This window comes from Heteronotia binoei, chromosome 3 (genome assembly GCF_032191835.1).
Source record: "Heteronotia binoei isolate CCM8104 ecotype False Entrance Well chromosome 3, APGP_CSIRO_Hbin_v1, whole genome shotgun sequence".
In the NCBI taxonomy this organism is placed as follows: Eukaryota; Metazoa; Chordata; class Lepidosauria; order Squamata; family Gekkonidae; genus Heteronotia; species Heteronotia binoei.
This window is the reverse complement of record NC_083225.1, coordinates 82,658,699-82,678,960: the sequence shown is the minus strand read 5'-3', so window position 1 is coordinate 82,678,960 and position 20,262 is coordinate 82,658,699. Positions and strand designations below refer to the sequence as shown.

The window sequence follows — 20,262 nt, the reverse complement described above, 5'->3', positions numbered from 1 at the left end:
TGATGTGGCCAACATCCTTGTCTCACACTAGTTTCATTAACTAGAAAAAACAAACAAATAGCTGTGCTGAGTGGGTTGATAGCAACATGACAAAAATACTTTTTCTAATGAAATAGAAAAGCTAGGAATAACCAAATGAAAGGAAACTCTTGCTGTAATTTTGGAAGCAAAACAGGAAGCCTGGTATGGTCCATAGTAATTGAAACTTAGGCAGATTCATGTTTGCCTCCCCCTCCCTCCCTTTCAGTTTTAATGCCTGGGTGAAGTGCAGTGAAGCACCGTGTTCCCAGAGCTCTTTCAAAGCAATCCCCCCGCCAATCAGCGGTTATAGCAGCGCGGAGGCCTTCCTGCATGCTCACCAGGATCACCACTGGATCAGCGGCGGCAGGAAGGAATTGGTACCATTGGAATTACTACCTGTACCCATCTGTTAAGAAATTTTGGACATTAATTTGCTTTTCAGTGACTTTGGGTGAGAGTTGGAGCGTTCCTTATGTACTTTGTAGCGAATTTGTTTAGGATTAGAGTTACACTGTGAATATTTATTGTAGTAAATTTTCAATTGTTTACCTTTGGAGGCTGGTTCTTGTAGAGGTTTTTGGTAACTTTTTTCCCTGCCCCAACTGGGGATTGGCAACCCTAGAATTCAGAGAGCCTGGCACAAATATTGATATAATATTTCAGTTCCCAGTTTCAAAAAATATATATATAGAAAAGCCTCCTGTTGGCAGGAGAGAAGATGGCTGCTGTATCAGCCAAGCCCCATGGAATTCCAGGAGCCTGCCTGCTTGCCTACTATATTCTGGATGAGAAGGTGGGCTTTGCTGCCTCTGTTGCCAGCAGCAGAGAGAAACTTCCAGCATAGGGGATACCAGCATGGTAAATCTGGTGCTGGCTTCTTCTCTTTCCCTCCTTACATCCCTGAATCGGGGAGGGAATGGCAAACCCAGTGGTCCTGGATTTTTGGGACCCAACCCTTTCCTCCCTCCAAATTCTGAACTGGTGAAGACACTTCCCAAAAATCAGGATAATGAAAACACCATACTCAAAATCTAGATCTGATATTATTATAAAAAATGTTTGAAGTGCACACCCCTAATGAGAAGATCAAATAATCATTTGATCTGAGAATGCAGCTTATTCAACAAAAATGAATGCTCTTCTGTGAGTTCACTAAACCTCAGACAAGTTCTTTACAGTTAGGGCCTTACAACACGTTACATTTCCTTGTGTTCTCCCTGGGTCTGCCCTGGGAAGTGTGCTGCTAGTTCTGTGCTCAGTTCTTTGATTCATGGGGTCCTGAGTCAGGCAAGTATCATTGTGCATGGGAGAAAGGGCTTAAGCTTCCTCCTGTGCCATGTTATTGACCTTTAAGTCACAGGAAGTCACTATTTGCTCCACTGGGAAAACTTGGCAACACCACCTGTCAGCTGTGCACTCAAAAAAGCTGAGGGTTCAAAGAGAAAATGCATCCTCCATGACACCTGCTTCAAAGTCACTACTCCTATCTATTGCTGAGCTGGGATAGATATTTGCCCTGATTTTCAACATTAGCAGGTGGACAGTGATGACAGTAAGTTTTTAAGTTATGGATTGTCTCCTTTCCCTCCTCCATACATACATATGCAAGCATAAGAGATCTGGGCTTGTAGGGGGGGAAAAACCTTTTCTGTACATTCCCCTATTATGCTGCTGATTCTTTAAATCCACATTCTGGAGCCTTATTCAGAATTAGGTGACAAGATAAAGAGAAGAGAAGAAATAAAGAGAAAAGATGTGGACAAAGAGGACACAAAAATAAGTTTATACACATCATCTTTAAAATGCATTTATGTGAGTAGTATCTAATTTTTAAAAATAATTATTTGAAGCTGACCCTTTGGCCAACTGAAAATTGGAAATTAGCAAATGAGCATCAACACTTATCTGCCACAAAAGGAACTTGTCTGCAGCAAGACCATTTGCTAAATGTGGCATCTGTTAGATGTGGCATCATTGACTTTTATTCATATCTTGTTGGTCTTAAAGTTGCTACTGGACTCAAACTTTGTTCTGCTGCTTCAGACCGGCTATCCACCTGAATCTGATTTTTATTGTTACTGAATATGTGATAAATACAAAACAGCTTCTTGGCATATTTGCAGTGGTCCTTCTGACAGCTCACAGAAAATGAGCCTCAAGAGCAATTAGCCGTTATACAGCAGTCTTGAAAGTGACTTTTTTGGTGTAGTAGTTAAGTGTGCAGATTCTTATCTGGGAGAACCGGGATTGATTCCCCACTCCTCATACACCTGCTGATGTGATCTTAGGTAAGCCACAAGTTCTCTCAAAGCTGTTCCTCTCAAGAGCAGTTTTTGTTAAAGTTCTCTCAGCCCCACCTACCTCACAGGGTGTCTGTTGTGGGGAGGGGAAGGGAAAGGCTTCTGTTTCCCTATGGCACATATGATCAATTTCCCACCAGCTGCTCCATGGGCACATTTTGATGTGTGGCTCCCTCTAGTTCCCCTCATGGTTTCTTAATCCTTAAAAGACAGCATCACAAAGCTGTAAGGGGAGCCATGCATCAAAATGAACCCACGGAGCAACTGGTGGAATTGACCACTTATGCTGGGAAAAACAGAAGTCTGGGGATGGAGCAATGCTAGTGAGAAATGGGTCTCTCTCTCTCTCACTCTCATGTGTGTGCTTAAATTTATCTTTATTCTGTTTCCTGGCTGTCATGTTTTTCCCTACTTTTTTCTGAGCCTTCATCTTCTCCCCCTTATCTACCTCCATTTTCAGTCAATTGGGAGATTCATATTTTTTATCGAGTTTGTGTCTATTTATGATCTCCCTCTTATCAAGGAAACTTGGCAAATCGTTAAATACTAAAAGACAGAAACAAGCAGTTTAGTAGGAATGAAAAGTCTTCATACTCAACTGAAGAACAATTTGGAATGCTGTTCTTTCTATATTTATCTATATTTATATTGTTTCAGAGGTTTCCATTGGTTTCCATGTAACATATTGTCAGTAAAGTGTGAACGGGACTGCAGCATTAAAATACAATCCCAACTAACTCAGAAGTAAATCATATCAATTTAAATGGGACTAACTTTCAAATGAATATGCATAGTATTGCAACCATAAACACCTCAGATGCATCCTATGAAGGAATGGATTTGCAAGCCCCATTCCCTTGGCCCAGGTCTCTGCCCAGTGATGCTACCTCTTTCTCTTACTCCTACTTCTCTCTGGGTAGTAACCGTTGCCACCAACGCATCCGAAAGAGTAGCTCCTGGATTTGTAAATCTGGCATTCTGTAAAAGGCTCCACCTTGTTGCTGCATCTCCTGCTTTGCTCATATTCACATTTAAGCTATCACAGTGAGCACAACCGTTGTTCTCCTTTTCCACTCTTTGAAAAGTGGGACCAAATAGGAGTGGTGTGTTTACAGAGATCAGATTCTGAGCATTCAAAATCAAGAAAGTTTAAGAAACAAAAATAAAAAGTGTGCTCTTTGTTTAAGCATCAGGCTGAGAAAGGATACAACAAAAAGGTGAAAACACACTGCTCTAAACTGTAAATGATATGCTTGTCTTAAATTGTGTTTAATTAGGATGCGGCAGTAATTCTTGAAGCAACAGCATTTAAAAGCCCATCATTAGTTCCTAGGGCTGGGACTTCTACATTGTTCCTCAACACATAGTCAAGATAGAGATCCTTTATAATGTTCTCTGTCTCTTTAGGTGTGATGATTTAGCAGTGTTAGATGGTAAACCTTTTGTCTTATTCTGGCCAGAACTATATTCATTACTAAGCAGCAGAGTGCTCTGTGTTTGTGGGGCTAATGACATTCCCTGTCCCCTTTCTTCTTGGTCAGCTACATGGTTCCAGTTGGGTCCAAGCTCATAAACAGAGTGCAGCCCTGACAGTTACATTATTGGATTGAATTCTAGGATGGAGGGCATTTCTGCATACACCCCAATGAAGGATTGCAGTGCTGAGTAATAACTTCTCTGAGTCAACAGTTAAGAAAGTAACAACAAACCACAAGATTAGTATATGTCCATAACCTCAGCAAGATAACAGAACCAAAGAAGAGCTGTCACAAACTCCTTGTCAATAGTGGGCTATACTGTTGCTCCATCCCACCTCAAGTTTGCAGAATCACTAGGTAATGCCACACAATTCAGCTCATTTTGATTTGCTAGTGGACCTTGTACAATTATTTTCCAGTTATGAAAATGTAAACTTCACTTTCTCTTGCTTTCAATCTTACAACAGAGCTTGGTGAAAAGATTGCCTTTTTAATTTTTAAAAAGTACACATTTTAAAAATTTATTTTACTGTTATGTTTTGCAATAATTTGGAGATTTCTAAGAAGTCTTGAGATACTTGTCCTTAAAATTCCTTACTCTAGAAAACAATTAGAGATTAAGGAGTAGAAAACACAAACTGAGCTGCCTTCCGTTAAGGAAATATCAGAAATATCAGCTTATGACCATTGGGAAGTATAGCATTCTCTCTTGGTCCATATACCTATCACTCATAATCACAACTTTCCTAACAGGCTAGAATGAAGCAGAGATAAAACAGGTCTTTTACCACTAAATAAATTAGGAAGAAATCTGTCCACACTTTTTGTCTTCTATGTAACATGGCAACCTTGCATTTTGGTCTGATCCAGTGGGGTTCTTTTTACATTCTGCTCTCTCTCTGTCACTAAGTGCCAGTTTATTTATTTATTTAATTACAAGCATAGATGTAGCCTCTGGTTTAGGCAATGCCATTGTTTTCAAGATTATATCATGATAGTGGCTTCTTAATAATCACATTTTATGTGGTCCTGAAAAGCAGAAAAATGGGAAAGACATTAAGGGAATTTAGTTCAGTTGGAAGCATAATGAAAGTGACTGAGATCTGTTTCATTGTTCATGGATCAATTAGAAATGGGTCTCGTTATAAGAGTAAGGCTGATTCCTCACTAGCAGTTGGTCCTCCCTTAAGCTTCTACTTTCTCCAGCTCAAGCAATCAATTCCCCACCAGGTGCTGCATGGGCACATTTTTATCCGCAGCTTCCTCCAGTTTCCCTTGTGATTTCCGGCTCTTTTTTTTTTTTAGAGTTCCCCCGGGGAAAGCAGAAGCCCAGGGGCAGAGCAACTGTTAGTGAGGAATCGGTCTGAGGGATCCATATCTGCTCTTATAGCTCCATTGATATTGGAGTTATATTGGAAATGTATATTTTTCAACCTTCATAGCTCAGGAGTTGCTTTTTTCAACAAAGGAAGATGCCAAACTTTTGGATGGGAGAACAAGCACACTTTGTAGGGCTACTTTTCCTTTGGAAGTGCATTTGCACTTTTGGCCTACCCCTCTCCCCCAGAATTTGGCAAGGTATGATTAAATGGGCAAAGCAGGGCGTTTTATTTTGTTTTGTTTTTTGGACTTTTTTCAGATTGCCCATAAAACCAGTTTTATGGGAGAGCCAGTTTGGTGTAGTGGTTAAGTGTGTGGACTCTTATCTGGGAGAACCGGGTTTGATTCCCCACTCCTCCACTTGCACCTGCTGGAATGGCCTTGGGTCAGCCATAGCTCTGGCAGAGGTTGTCCTTGAAAGAGCAGCTGCTGTGAGAGCCCTCTCCAGCCCCACCCACTTCACAGGGTGTCTGTTGTGGGGGAGGAAGGTAAAGGAGATTGTGAGCCGCTCTGAGACTCTTTGGAGTGGAGGGCGGGATATAAATCCAATATCAATATCATCAAAACAGTTCTTTTTCACTGGATTTGACCTTACCACTTTCCATGGAGAGCAATACTCATATAAATAGGGTTTGGATGGACTAGACCCTGTTGGGGTCGGTTTGAATAATGAGTGCATTTCCTCAAGTTAGGGAAATTTGCCAACCAGCCTGGGACATCTTATGATAAGGCCTTCCCAAATTAACCTGTTATGGCTTACTAGTTAGGGAGCTTGTACAGGGGATCCTTCTTGGGGCTGGGATTTCACCAGTCATTTATTATTATATTTTGACAGCATTAGCATGGTGGAGCAATACCTTAATTTGGCATGCCATTATATGCAAGCAAGGAACAGCTATGGGTGGATTGATGTAACTCTGTTCTTGGAGCCAGGGTAGGACTGCTTCTAATGCAGGCATACTTTTGGCAGCCCAGTAGCTATAGTTAGAGTCAGATTAGCTATTTAATAAAGACATCCTAGTTAAATCCATTTGCAAATGTTGGCATTTTTTGTATTGGCATTTTATTTTGGGAGAATGTAGGAGCAATTGGTAAAATATGGAGCTTACTGAAGTTACAGCTAGTCCGTCATTGAAACAGTTGCATTCTATGCATCAGCTCAGTATTTTCATACCAGTGTTTACTAGAAATAATTTCTTACTGTAGTGTCACCACTTGGCTGATTATACAGTCTTCCAGATTTGTTTTGTTTATCCCTTGCAGTGTGTTAACACCTCTTGTGGGGATTTTTTTTTTTTTGGCATTTTCTAAAGGAGGAGAAATATGGTGTGTAAATACAACAGTGAAATAGATGATAAATATATTCATTACAAAATAAACAAAACATATAAAAATACATCATTTTACTATTTCATTTATGTGTAATAGCCCACCGTTCTACAGTTCTATAATCCATTTAGTGTATTCAGTTTCGGCATATATTACAATGTTGTGAGGCTGCCTCTATTTTGTTCATGCCCACCCCATTTTGATGCTGAGATCACCTTCCCTCTAATAGGGTTCCCAATCCCCAGTTGAGAGCAGGGGATCCCCTATTTTGGAGACCTTCCTCCTGTTTCAGCATTATCAGAAAGTGGGGGTCAAGGTTGAATGTCTGCTGGACACTCCATTATACCCTATGGAGACCATTCCCATAGGGTATTATAGAGATGTTTCATTGTCCTTAGTAGGGTTGGGCTCCTTGAAATCCATAATGTCAACTACACAAATTCTATAAAAATAAATGGTATTTAAATCAAGGGCTTATCACATTTTTATGCAATTAGTAAACACTGTGCTTTTCCATATTGGATTGTTTGTGGGTAAGAACGCATTTTACAAATCTGAAACCCACCTAGAAGAACTATACTTCCGTCTTTTTCCCCCTAACTGTTCCTGTGCCCTCCAGTTACTAAAGGGCGCATCACCTTCCAAAAAGCCGAAGAGAGATTTCCAGCCATCAAATAACATGTATTGATTTTAAATGTTCCACTTTTACATACACTGTTTGCAGAAATAAACAAAATACCACAAAGTGACATACAATGCACTCTACAAACAAGAAATCCTCACATATTGCTCATATAAAGTGGGAAGGTGTTCACACTCAACAGCCCAAAAAGAAGTCAACCAATCATTTAAATTATAAACAGATACCAGCAAATGCTATTCCACTATCCTACTGGATTCAACAGCTTCAGACCATGGCACAGATAATTAAATATCAAAGCCTCTAAAAATCTGTAATATTCTGTTCCTTTTTTAAGTCTCTGGCCACCCATTAATTGATTGGTGATGGGCCCATTCACAGTAATCAAGACAGTCAAACTTCTAACAATATCATGTTGTAGAAGTTGTCTGCTTTTAATCTAATTTCCTTCTTATTAAATAGTGAAACACACTGAAACTTGAAAAAGATCTAGTTTGTAACAGCATTTTCTAGTCCAATTATATTAGATATTCTATTGATAGATTGTGTAATTAAAATAAATGCAAGTTTGATTAAATATTTTAATGATACAAAATAGAAGCAATTTAATGATTTAACATCAGATTTTAATTGAATATTAACATGTGTATAAATGAATACAACTGGTTTCCATTTAATTTCAGGACAAGAAAATTAATTCTCCTTCAGAAACATTTCATTCATTCCCCAGAAATAAAACATCAAGATGGGGCAATTGGAAAAAGAGAGCTACAGAGTAACCAGTCCCTATAGTCTAAAAAAAATGAACCCATTTAAATGAACCCAAAATGAATGAACCCAAAATGAATCAATTAAATTAATATATTTGTTTACAATCCCAGGCTAAATATTTTAACCAGTAGTCATAGACATACTTATTTGGAGTAGAACTCTATTGAACACAGTGAGAAAATATTCTGAGTATTGAATTGCCACTTTCACTCACTGTTCTATATATGTGGGTGGAGCTCTGTCCAAGCTCCCACAAAGGGAATAAAGCTTTGATTCAAAGCATCCCTGACTAGATGTCTGAAGCCACTTACAGTGGTAAAGAGATTGTGAGGGAGTGGTCAGAGTTTACTTGAGAGGGTGACCACAATAAATCCCCAGTTACCTTCCCTCAGTCCCTCAGGTACTCACTCAGAAATCCTGTCAGAACTCTCAAAAATAGGCACCAGACGGTTTTAAATTCAAAAACCACAACAATATATTTATTAGATAACAAAAGGCAGGGGAGCGGGATCAAAATAATATTGCTTATAACTGTTCAATATTTAAAAGGCAAATCAGTTGGCAGCAAATGGATGGCAAATAATCAAATCCTAAATACAGAGAATTCTCAGGCTGAGGTAAAATATAAAAAAATATTTAACACTGGCAGAAGATCTTTAAAACAACTAACAGGCAGGCTTCAGAATTCCACAGAATTCTATGGCAGGCAGGCAGGCAGTGCTTTCTGAGCACTTAAGAATTCTTTCAGTTTAGATTATACAACCTTAGGCTTTGGCTATTCAAATAATAAAAATAACAAACTGTCATTCACTCTTTCCACACACAGAGAGAACTTCTGACTGGTGCCAGTTTTATTCTCCCTCACATATACTCCTCTAGCTAACTTCCAGGACTCGCACCTCCGAGGTCTAATACCAACCCCTCACTACTGGTGCATCTCAGCTTCTGATCTGAGTCTTGGGTAACCCTGCTGACCACCAGAATCCAGTCCTCCCTTCTGTGTGTTTTTGTGTGATCTCAGTTTGTACAAGGAGACTGCCTGATGTGCTGGCAAATCTCCCTCAGAGTTTTCTTCACAGAAGGTGCCTGGTTTTACCCCCTTCTGGCTTCAAACTCTCTCTCTCAGACAGAAGCTCAACCTAGCTGTGTCTCCCACAAGGACCTATCCTCAGCTTAAGAAGGGTGAAGAAACCTTTTTTTTTTTTACTTTTAGATAGGGATCTTGTGTAGGGATGGGCATGAACTGGGAAAATGTGGTTCATGGTGGTTTGTGGTTCATTTCAGACCCAGAAACTGAACCACAAACCTTCCTGCACAAAAATGGCTTCATATGAATTGAAACAGTTCATGAAGTTTGTGATGCAGTAGAATACTCCCCTGGCATGCTAGATACACCAAACCTGCAGCAGACCTCCAGCTGCTCTCTTCTAGCTGCTCTCCAGATTTGGTGAGGATTGTATTTAGAAGGGCTGCAGGAAAGTGCTTTCTGGGGAAATGATAGGCACAGGTTCAGGAGTATAAAACATACCCTGTGCAAGCTAGAGACATCATACTCACGAGGGACCTCCCCCTCTGATGCTCTTCTACATGCCCTTCAGGTTATGTACACATTGAATTTAGAGGGTCTGAGTTATAGCACACCAAAGAAGATGCCCCCAGTAAAAGTGCTTTTGGGGAAATATCAGGTGCAGGTTCAAAAGTCTATATAGAATGAACTCCCATCACACACCCTGCCACTCCTCTACAATCCCCCAAGTTGGGGGCAGATTATGTTTCTGGGGTCTGAGTTACAGGCTCCTCAAAAAGGTCTTTCCAGTGCTCTCTTGGGGAACCCCCCCCCCCAGAGTTACTGGAGTCTATAGAACAGTTTAGGAACAAACCAGTGACACCAAACTCACATGGAAGCAAGTCAAGCATCCCCCTTACATTTGCAGTGCCCCCAAGTCTCCAAAATAAGGTTCTGAAGGACAGAAAGGCAGACCAGGCATCCCCAGAGTTTTGATGGGGGCTTTCCAAAATAATCCCATAGCAGCTTGGTAGATACCCCAGTCAGACACCACAAGGAAGGGAAGCATGTCCACAACACTCATAGTACCCTCAGGCCCAAACACATAGATCCTATGGTCATAGCCCACACCTAGGTGAAATTTTTGGTTCTTCCACGGTCTCTTTAAATGCCTTCTCCAAGCTGTGCCTGAATAAAAGCCAAATAATATCAGCTTTTATTCAGGATAAGCTATAGCTATAGCCAAACACATTAGAGAATCTGTATTCAGCTGAATAAATATGTGGCTATCAGACAGCTCCCTGTGGCACAACAGCTTATGGTATTAATTTCTCCTGCAACCTGGTTTAAACTACGCTGCGTGAGACGAGCCACTGCCAGTCCAAGCAGACAATACTGACCAGCCCCAAACTGAGAAGCCAGTCCCAAACTGAGCCAGTGGGAACAGTCTGCTTTAAAGGGACTTCAGTAGAAGCTCAACAAACAGCTGAGAGGTGGGAGCATGATTTTCTCTAGACCCCCCCCCCCAATTTTCCTGGGAAAACCTGGATACATTTGGGAAGCCAAAATATACCCAAAATATGGATAAGGTATTTTTAGGTGTATTTTCAGTTCAGGTACATCAGAATGCACACCCCTATCGCAACCCTTACCCAGCTGGGACAGTAATGGACCCTGCAATTGCTAAGGAAGTCTAAATTTATTGCAAGGTAGGTAAGCTGCACCTTCCTTTGTGAGATATAACAGTTTTTGGGAGCTCTTTAGATAGAGTTCACTTTTCATTCAATTGTCGGAGGAGCTGAAGGTTTAGTTAATCTATCAGACATCTTATCTCCCTCTGTTTGTTGCATCTCTGCAGCTGCCTTTTTTTTCCTTTTAAAGCCTCTTGGATTTTTTCAGGTCTCCCTGCATCATGTAAAGATTACTAATCTCAGGCAACAGCCACATCAGGGAGAGCAACCTAAGTGTATGTGATTTGACCTTTATTCAATAGAAAGGAGATTGTAATAAAGAAGCATATACCATATTGCAATGGGTTTATGAAGCTCCTGTTTCTCCTTAAGTTGGGGTTTTTATTAGGAGAAATAAACTTTATTTCAAATATTTTTTGCTTCAAATGTTTGAGCTATTTTGTAAGTGTATTTTGCACATAAATGTCTGTCTTCATTTCAATCTTCCATTATTTTATTATGAAATCTTTGTCTGTCTGCACTTATCTCTCTCCATTTTGTATCGTTTCCTTGTTCTACCACCAAAGGTGTTGTTTCCCCTTCTGTCATCAAAGGCTATACACATGGCTAGCAGCCTCACTGAAAAAAGAATATAACATTTTCTTCACCAATCTGAACTCTTTTTCGGGCAATGCTGACAACAGCAGCAGCAATATAAATTATTGCAACCCCCTGGGCTCACTTCTGACATAATATTGTGCAGCTCTGAGCAACACTATCAAATATCTGATCTGATCATTGGATTTTTTAAAATTAATTTAGAACTTATTAGTCTACACTTTCAGAGACACTCACATCTATATTATTATGGACAGACTGAAACCAGCGCCTCTCCCAACATGGTTGAGATTTTTCCTAGCATTGTTCTCCACTTTGCATTACTTCTAGTGGGCAAATGGGGCAGCAGAGAATGTCCCACCTAGACAGAGAGTGAGAGCTGAAGAAAAACCAGATGCTCCCATGCCTCTGTATTGTGCTTGAACCATTTGGATGCCATTGCAGTCATGATTTCAAAACACCATCCTTATTAATTATATCTTTATAATGCTGTGATTTTATAGAATATATTGTAAAATGTAAAAATTCTACCTGTCTTGTTGAAGGCAGTTTTAAATGCAGCTGAAGTTATAATTACAGTTATAATTATTCAGAATTCAAAATCCTATGCCAGTACATGAGTTTGTTCTTTCAAAGCTTCTCACATCTTAATGCACCCTTTCCCAGTGACCTTGAAAACACACCATATTTCTTAGCTGTCTCTCCAAATCCTTTGTTTCTAAAGACTTATTGCAATGTCGATCCACTGAAGACATTCAATCTGTTTCTGAAAGGCGACTTAATTACCTCACTGCCAGACAAATAGCAAGTTCTTCTTCAGGTTAGAATGTGAGGCAGCGGTGTAGGGAAACTTATGTAATATTTAGCTGATGATTAATAGATGATTTCCTTTCAAGTTTCTCAAAATCATTTTTAAGATTTATTTGTAACACAGTTATAATTAAAATGACCTGACAGATATTTCTATGCTTTTAAAAATTATTTTCCATCTGTTCACATACCATATAATTCTGTAGTGTTGCCCTTAGGTTTTTACTTTTAAAAAATGCCTTAAAGAAGGGGAAAAAAGAATATTTGAGAGTCTAATTAATCATGTTAAGTGCTATGGGATGCTTGTGAACCCTGACTTGCTGTTTGAAAAGCAGGTTGTCATGGTGGCCAGGAGCACCTTCTATCAGCTGCATCTGATTTGCCAACTTTACCTAGACTCAGCTGATTTGGCCATGCTGATCCATGCTTCTGTAATCTCATGGCTGGTTTACCACAATGTATACACAGGACTGTCCTTGAAGATGATTGGAAAATACAACTGGTCCAGATTGTGCCAGTGCAACTGCTGTCAGGGGCTAGCTACAGGGAACATATGTTGCCCATTTTGAAGCAGCTACATTGGCTACCAGACTGTTTCTGAGTTCAATTCAAGGTGCTGGTTATGACCTTTAAAATGCTTCATGACATAGGACCCACATGTTTGAAGGACTGTCTCCTTCCATATGTCCCTGTGGGCCAACTACCATAATTAGACAGCCATCAGTTTGCTATTCCACCACTTATGTTGGCCCATCTGACATCATTGCCTGCCTTACCTCACATGGTTGTCGTTGTTGTGAGAAAATGGAGAAGAGGAAGAGGATGTTCTAAGCTGCTTCATGTCCCAGCTGGGGAGAAAGGCAGGATATAAACTAACTAACAAAAAAAATGCAAATCCATGCACTGGAAATGAGTCAGTGCTGAAGACTACCGTGCAGCTCACCCTGGCCCTGTGCTAGAGGCTACCATACAGCTCCACCAGAGTTTTACCAGAAATAGGCTGTTAGGAATGGGGAAGGAAGGAAAGCTAAAGAAATAGGGACAGATGACTGTAGGTTGTCTGGTTGGTGGCAAGGAGGAAAGGAGGAAAGGATGTCAGAAAATGGGACTGCCAAGGAAGGGAAAGAAGACATAGTGGAAATATAGGGGGAAATGAGATACCCCTTCAAGTCCTTCAATTTCTAGATCTTTTAAATAATTATTGTGCTTTATTTACCTTTTGTTTATATTGCTAATAGGTACAATTTTTAATTCTAGTTTGGTACGCATCCTATAGAAGACCTCTTCAATGATTTTCGCGATGGACGAAGGCTTCTGGAGCTCCTGGAAGGTCTTACTGGCCAAAAACTTGTATGTATATTTCCAGAAAATATCCCAGCAGTTCTGTGTGCCTGCAGTGCTTTGACTTGGGAAATGCAGCAATTCGATTACAAAATTAGTATTCATGAGCCTCTGGTTCTACAGTTCCTTTTTGCCTTAAGATTTTCTTTTTGCACAACACCTGAAATTTGAACTGTATACTAAAATTTCCATAGATTTATGGACCTGGACTGTCATGAAGGTCATCTAATCCAATCCTTTCTGAGAAAGCAACAGCCTGTGATGCCTTGCTAATCTGTTTGTTACATGGTGTAAATGAACTTTTCCTCCCAAAGGGCTGGCTACAACATATTGTGAGTTGGTGCAGCATCACTAAGAGCCAGAAAGTTTGAATTTTTGGTTTGTGGGAGATGTTGAAAGGGAAATTCACATTACAAGTTAATGCTTTTGGTACCATGATTACATATTGTTTGCATATGCCAGATATGGCAAAGAGAAAAAGAGGTGAAGAAGGGAGTTCTACCTAAATTCACCAGTTGATATTATATAGCCAATAAAAGTGAAATGAAATGTCCCCCCATTGAGATTTAACCTCAAATATAAAACACTGTGTGTTATTAGCTTCTCCTATCTGCTTTCTAATACTGACAATGGTCTTCTTTATTTTAAGAGTTACTAAAAATGTGCTTGTTGACTACTTTAAAACAGTATATACATGTTCAGTGTTATTATCAGGCCTCAGATTCAGCAGGAGCTCACAGGAGTACAGCTCCTGAACCTTTCTGAGTGTTCCCCCTCCTCCTTCCCAACTTGCCCATTGAATAGTAGGTTCAGCTGCATAATAATCCCTAGATGAGCTCCACCACCTGTTTTTCTACGAAACGACCCCTGGTTATTATTCATATCATAAATTAACTTCCATATGAGATACAACCTGGTCTCAGGGCTGCCTTTATTTCAAGTGTGTCATGAAAGAATGCCATAGATATAAATATTTCTTTAGTAAAGTTGACATTTAGACTGGCATATTTACAAAGATAGTTCTGTAGCTATATTTAACTTGTGTAAATAGAGATGTTCATAATCTTAATTCACAGTGTTTTCTTGCTTTCTGTCATTGGTAATTGCCAAATGTTTTCACAGGCAAAAGAAAAGGGTTCTACAAGAGTCCATGCCTTGAATAATGTCAATAAAGCACTACAAGTTCTGCAGAAAAACAATGTAAGTAACACTTTGCATTGGTAAATAAAGTGGGCAAATGGTTTAAATCCTGTTTCTGGGATAAGTATAGGGTTGCCAAGTCCAATTCAAGAAATATCTGGGGACTTTGGGGGTGGAGCCAGGAGACTTTGGAGGTGGAGCCAGGAGACATCAGGGCGGAGCCAGGAACAAGGGTGTGACAAGCATAATTGAACTCCAAGGGAGTTCTGGCTATCACATTTAAAGGGACTGCACACCTTTTTATGTCTTCCTTCCATAGGAAATAATGAAGGATAGGGGCACCTTCTTTTGGGGCTCATAGAATTGGACCCCATGGCCCAATCGTTTTGAAACTTGGTGGATACTTTGGAGAGAGTCACTAGATACTATACTGAAAATTTGGTACATCTACCTCAAAAAACAGCGCCCCCAGAGCCCTCAAAACCTCCAGATCAATTCCCCATTATACCCTATGAGAATCAATCTCCACATAGAGAATAATGAAGTACTCAGCAGACTCCCCCCCCCCCCCATTTCTGGCAACACTGAAGGGTGATCGGCCTCTCTACTCATGAGTTGCTGCCAACTTTTTCCACGTAACACAGACACGCCACCCCAAGAGGAAGCCTTTCAATCAGCAACTGAAGCCTCCGGAGGTAGAAACGCACATGGTCCTCTGGGGGCGGAGCTCCCCCCCCTCTGCCAGCCAGACTCCCCGAGGAGACGCCTGTAGCAGCCAGAGAGGATGCAAGGACTATGAGTCCCAGCATGCACCTCGCGAAGGGAGGCCGCGCTGTTTCCCCCCACCCACCCCTCTCGCTTCCACGTTCTTGGAGATCGGGGGAAAAGGCTCCTAATCTAGGGGTCCCCCGGCAGGGCGGGGGGGTTGGAAACCCTAGATAAGTAAATTATTCTGTTTCTGGGATAAGACAATAACTTCCACATCCACCACAGATTATTATTTAACAAGCTATGTCTTGGTTCCCATATGTAAAATTGTTTTGTTTATACAAGCCATAATATATTAATTTTCTCTCTGACTACATATTTTACTGAAGTAAATACTGGTGAGAATATAAGAGCCATAATGTGCTTTGTGTCAAAACCCCATGGTTTTTTTTTTAGCTATCTTGCTGCTATTCCATGCATAATGTTGTGAGCAAATATTCAGTTTTATTGAATTTCAAACATCCTCCTACTTGACTAATAATTTTGCTACACTGTTTGGTAGCTGTTTAATTATATACTATCTTTTCCTCTGGGGTAAAATTCAAACACATCATAACTTTCTCTTAGATTTAACAGGTGGTCAAGGCTTTTTTTCTGGAAAAAAAAGTGCCAGAACTCTTAAGATGGAAATGCAGGAGAAACACAAAGGATTCTTAGAACAATAATATTTTAATGCACTACAGACTTACCCCCACTTTAAAGCAGTTTCCAAACATTAGACATGCTGCTGGGATAGAGAACCTCAATCGGGTAGGCTGCAGTTGGTTTTCTCTCTCCTGCCTGAACCCACCCAGAGTCTCTGGGCAACAGCAACAAGTCCCCTACACATCTGGCTGCTTCCTCACTCACCTGCAGCCACTACTGGTCATCCCCTCATTTAAATTTCTCTTTAAAAAAAAAAGTATTGTAATATTTTTGTGATGTCACTAGTGATGCCATGCTCCTCTGGTGCTCCTCATGAACTTTTAAACTTTTTATTTTTTAGAATTTTGTTTCCACAAAGAGGTTCTGAAACTCTGTTCCAGCATGTTCCTCCAGAATAAAAAAACCCTGATATTGTAAAACACAGTAAAGTATTCACAGTAGCACTATGGATCGGATGTTCAAATGTATACACTATTATAATCAGGGTTTTTTTAAAAAAAATTGATCAGAGTTTGAGTAGTTTTAAATGCAAAGAAAAAGTTGTTAACAAGGATATTCATGCGTGAGATAGAAGTACTTCATTTGTAGCTCAAGGGCTTTAAAATCTTAGCTGGGCAGACCAATGCCCAAGGACAAATTAGGAGAAATCAATTGACGGCTGAGGTGCTGGCAAGTCAGTTCAAGGCTGTTTCAACAAAAGCATTTCTTGTGGGTTTTGAGAAGTAACTTTAATGGAACTGAAAAATATTGGAATTCTGAAAAGAAAACTGAATCCAAATTTCAAAGGGGTGGGGGGAGAGACCCAAGCACTGAATTTAAAAAGTACTGAACTTTTTTCAAGCACACACCCTTACCCACTATGAATAGTGAGAATAACATGTCATTGAACAAAAAACATACAAATTCATGTATTGGCTATGATAATTCATATGTTAAGCTTACTCTGTTCCACCAAAGCATTCTAACAAGAAATAAGTAATTATTTAAACATAAGTTTATTTGTAATATGGCAACTTCCTAAAATCACTTGTACAATTTGCTTTTTGTCAGATAATGAATTGTTGTATTTATCAAATGTAGTCAGGATATTTAGTTACCACCCAAAGTCACACAGTACAGCTATATCTCCTTCTTCAACATGGCTAAGTCTAGAGATTGGAGCCATGAGCAGACAAGACAAATATTTCTTACAAACCTAAAAAAGCCCCAAATTTGTAGAAAAATCTGAAAATTTCAGAAATAATGTATTGGGAGGATAATCCTCCCAAATAATAATAGCTGAAGATGGGGGCAGTTAATTAGTTTCTTTGCTGGTGGGTGGCAAGGAGAGAAGGAAATGGGAAAGTGACAATATGCCAGGAAAGGGAAAAGAAGAAATAGTGTGGGGAGTAAAGTGACCCCCTGCAAGTCCTTACAAGTTCCTTACTATTCAACTTGGCCCATCCCAAGCTCTGCACAACTGGGCTATAGTTTTCCTGAGTGAAGGCTGCCAGGGAGGGAAGAGAAGGGAAAGCTAAAGATGGAGGTGGGGGCTGGGATAAAGGTAAATTTGCTTGTGGGTGGGAAGAACAGATGGAAGCAGGAAAGGGGGCTTTCAAAGAAGGGAAAGAGGAAATAGTGGACGATGGGAAAATGAGATGCCACCTGTAAATCCTTTTGGGTTCTCCGATTGAATTTTTCTAATTATGCAGTCTTGATATAACATTTGTTAGTTTTCAATTTTATAATTTTTATTGATTATAACTACAAAAAGAAAAGGCACAAGTATAGATACATTAAAGAGGGGAAGGGGTGTATACAGAGTGGGAAAAACAGAAACAAAGAAGAATGCAAATATATCAGTTACAGTTCTACCTCCAAAAAAAATACCCAATTCTTTCTATCTGCAAGTATGAGGTTCTCCCCATATATTTTACCATCTTTATCTTTCATTATAGATTTTTTACTAAACTATTACTTGAAATGCAAGTCTGAACAATTCTTCTTCAACACATATAAGTATAAAAGAATCAGCAGTCTCAACACAGAACTGACTGGCTAAGCTTAACCATATTGAAAGCACAGACTAACTTGTTATTTTAACAATATCATCATTAAAATAAGCATATGAAACCAATATATTTATCCTCATCCCTCTCGGTAAAAGTAGGAAGAATTCCATGCCATTTGTTCCTCGCGACAAAACTTCAATCAGTCTCAATTTCTGGTCTTTCTTTTTAACTGCGTCATAAGGTTCCATTTTGGTTTTCTTTTGTTTGTTTCCCAGCGGATCACTCTCCCTTTCCAATTCCACAGATGTCACCAGGATCTCTTTAACACTCTGCTCATGTAGATTTGAGATTTCGCTAGCTTTCAGCACAAAAGCTCCCATTTTTTTCTTAATCAACTCTGTTAATGAACCAAGATCCTGCTTCAGAGAATTTATGCTACTTAATATGTCTTTTTTATAAAACATTCTGCTTGGCAATGCCATTTTTCTCTGACAACAAACTCAGTCTATTAATCCAAGTTGAAAATTAGCTCAGGGACCCAGTTAGTCCGCCTTTCCAAATCTCCTCCAGCTGTGATTTTGAATGTTACCATTTCAATTGCAATCAGACTACAAAAAGAAATCTCTCTAGAATATATCTCGTTTTTGTTCAGACCATATTGCAGCCAGATAATAGCCTCTTTAACTCATATCCAATTATAGTCCAGGTCGATTTAGGTATCTGTATTCAGTCTAATAGAGATTATTTCCAATGTTTAAAGATGTTCTTTAACTTTTCAAAGCCTCATTCACAGGGAAAGTGGAGATGCCATCGACCTCTTTCCCTTCCTTTGAATTGACCCGCTTGTTGTTATGTAAAATAACCCATTAGCCAGTGGTATTGAAAGCACACTTACTTGCCAAGTAGAATTGCCATGCTTGAGGTAGGGAAGCGATACATCAGAAGCTTATTGAAAGAAAAGAAAGTAAGCAGTCAGGGGTTCACCTCTTCCTGCTGTGTTAGCTATCATGGCGGAGGAGCTTCGGGGCATACAAGAAGAACAGGAAAAGCCACCGCTGTGCCCCTGGCTTCCTGTAAAAGTCCCATGCCAAAAGAAAACCTTTCAGGGTCTCCTTGGGGGTGCCACGTCTGTGGCACCCCTCCACCTGCCTGATTCAGAGGGGCCGCAGGAGAGATGATCCGTGAACCCCCGCTGAGCTCAAGGCGACATAACCCGGAAGGTGTCAAAGCTCTGGAGTTTCTAACAATAAACCTACTTTTGATTTAAAACAAAGGACTTGATTATTGAGAAATATTGGCGCTTGACATTTTGGGAGTAATTGGCTTCCTGTAAAAGTCCCATGCCAAAAGAAAACCTTTCAGGATCTCCTTGGGGGTGCCACATCTGTGGCACCCCTCCACCTGCCTGATTCAGAGGGGCTGCAGGAGAGACGATCCGCAGACCCCTGCTGAACTCAAGGCGACATAACCCAACAACATTTGTTAGTTTTAACAGGTCTATTCATATTTAATTATTGGTTCTTTCTTTTGGTCATTTCCTCTGAAATGTAAACTCTACTTGTATTCTCTTTTATTTTGCAGAAGTATTATTTTTCTTATCTTATCTAAACTTGTTTTGCTTTGCTCTTAGGTTGATCTGGTGAATATTGGAAGCACAGATATTGTAGATGGAAATCATAAACTAACCCTTGGATTGATTTGGAGTATAATTCTCCACTGGCAGGTGAGAGTCTACTACTTCAATTTTATATAAAATAACCTAAGTCCATTGAAATCAGTGGTTTTAGAAATCAGTTTAGGATTGCACTGAATGTATTTTAAATTTAAGGAACATTATAGTATGTATCTCTAATGAAACAACATTAACTACTGCCTGATGGTTTTGTGGCAGAATTTAAGCAGAACAAAAATTTGGTATCAGGCTAATATCTGAACAAGTTACAGTGGGAGAAAAGGAAAACAATGCTTCCTACTCGCCTTTAGTTATGGAAGATAATGGGAACATCAAGTGCCATATAGCCACCAGATTGTAACTTATTTGCCAAACTGAGTCACTGGAATGAGTGTTCCCCTAACTGTTTTTAAAAGTACAATACCCCTTGAAAGAACTATGCTTTGCAAAGGACAAATACCAAGAACATAGTTGCATTACCTGTTTTCAGCTTGTTGTTTAGGCATGTTTGAAAACGCAAAATAAAGCACTATTTAGAATGAGAAGCAGCAGCAAATTTCATTTGATCCACTACTGATCATTGTGATTTTCCTATTTCATATTTGAATAAAGAAGAAATTCAGGTTAGCAAAGCAGTTATTCCTTCTTTTTTATATTATAACTTTGCACTGTCTCTTTTGCA

General features: G+C 39.7%; 1 protein-coding gene across 2 annotated transcripts in view; it reads left to right on the top strand.

Moving 5' to 3' along the window:
* Positions 1-20,262, top strand: part of DMD (dystrophin) — a 1,885,017-nt gene that overhangs the window by 505,369 nt on the left and 1,359,386 nt on the right. For both annotated transcript variants that reach the window (XM_060234097.1, XM_060234096.1), the window contains exons 3-5: positions 13,281-13,373; positions 14,487-14,564; positions 19,539-19,631. In XM_060234097.1, coding sequence (XP_060090080.1) covers positions 13,281-13,373; positions 14,487-14,564; positions 19,539-19,631 — 264 coding nt within the window. The remainder of the gene's footprint in view (positions 1-13,280; positions 13,374-14,486; positions 14,565-19,538; positions 19,632-20,262) is intronic.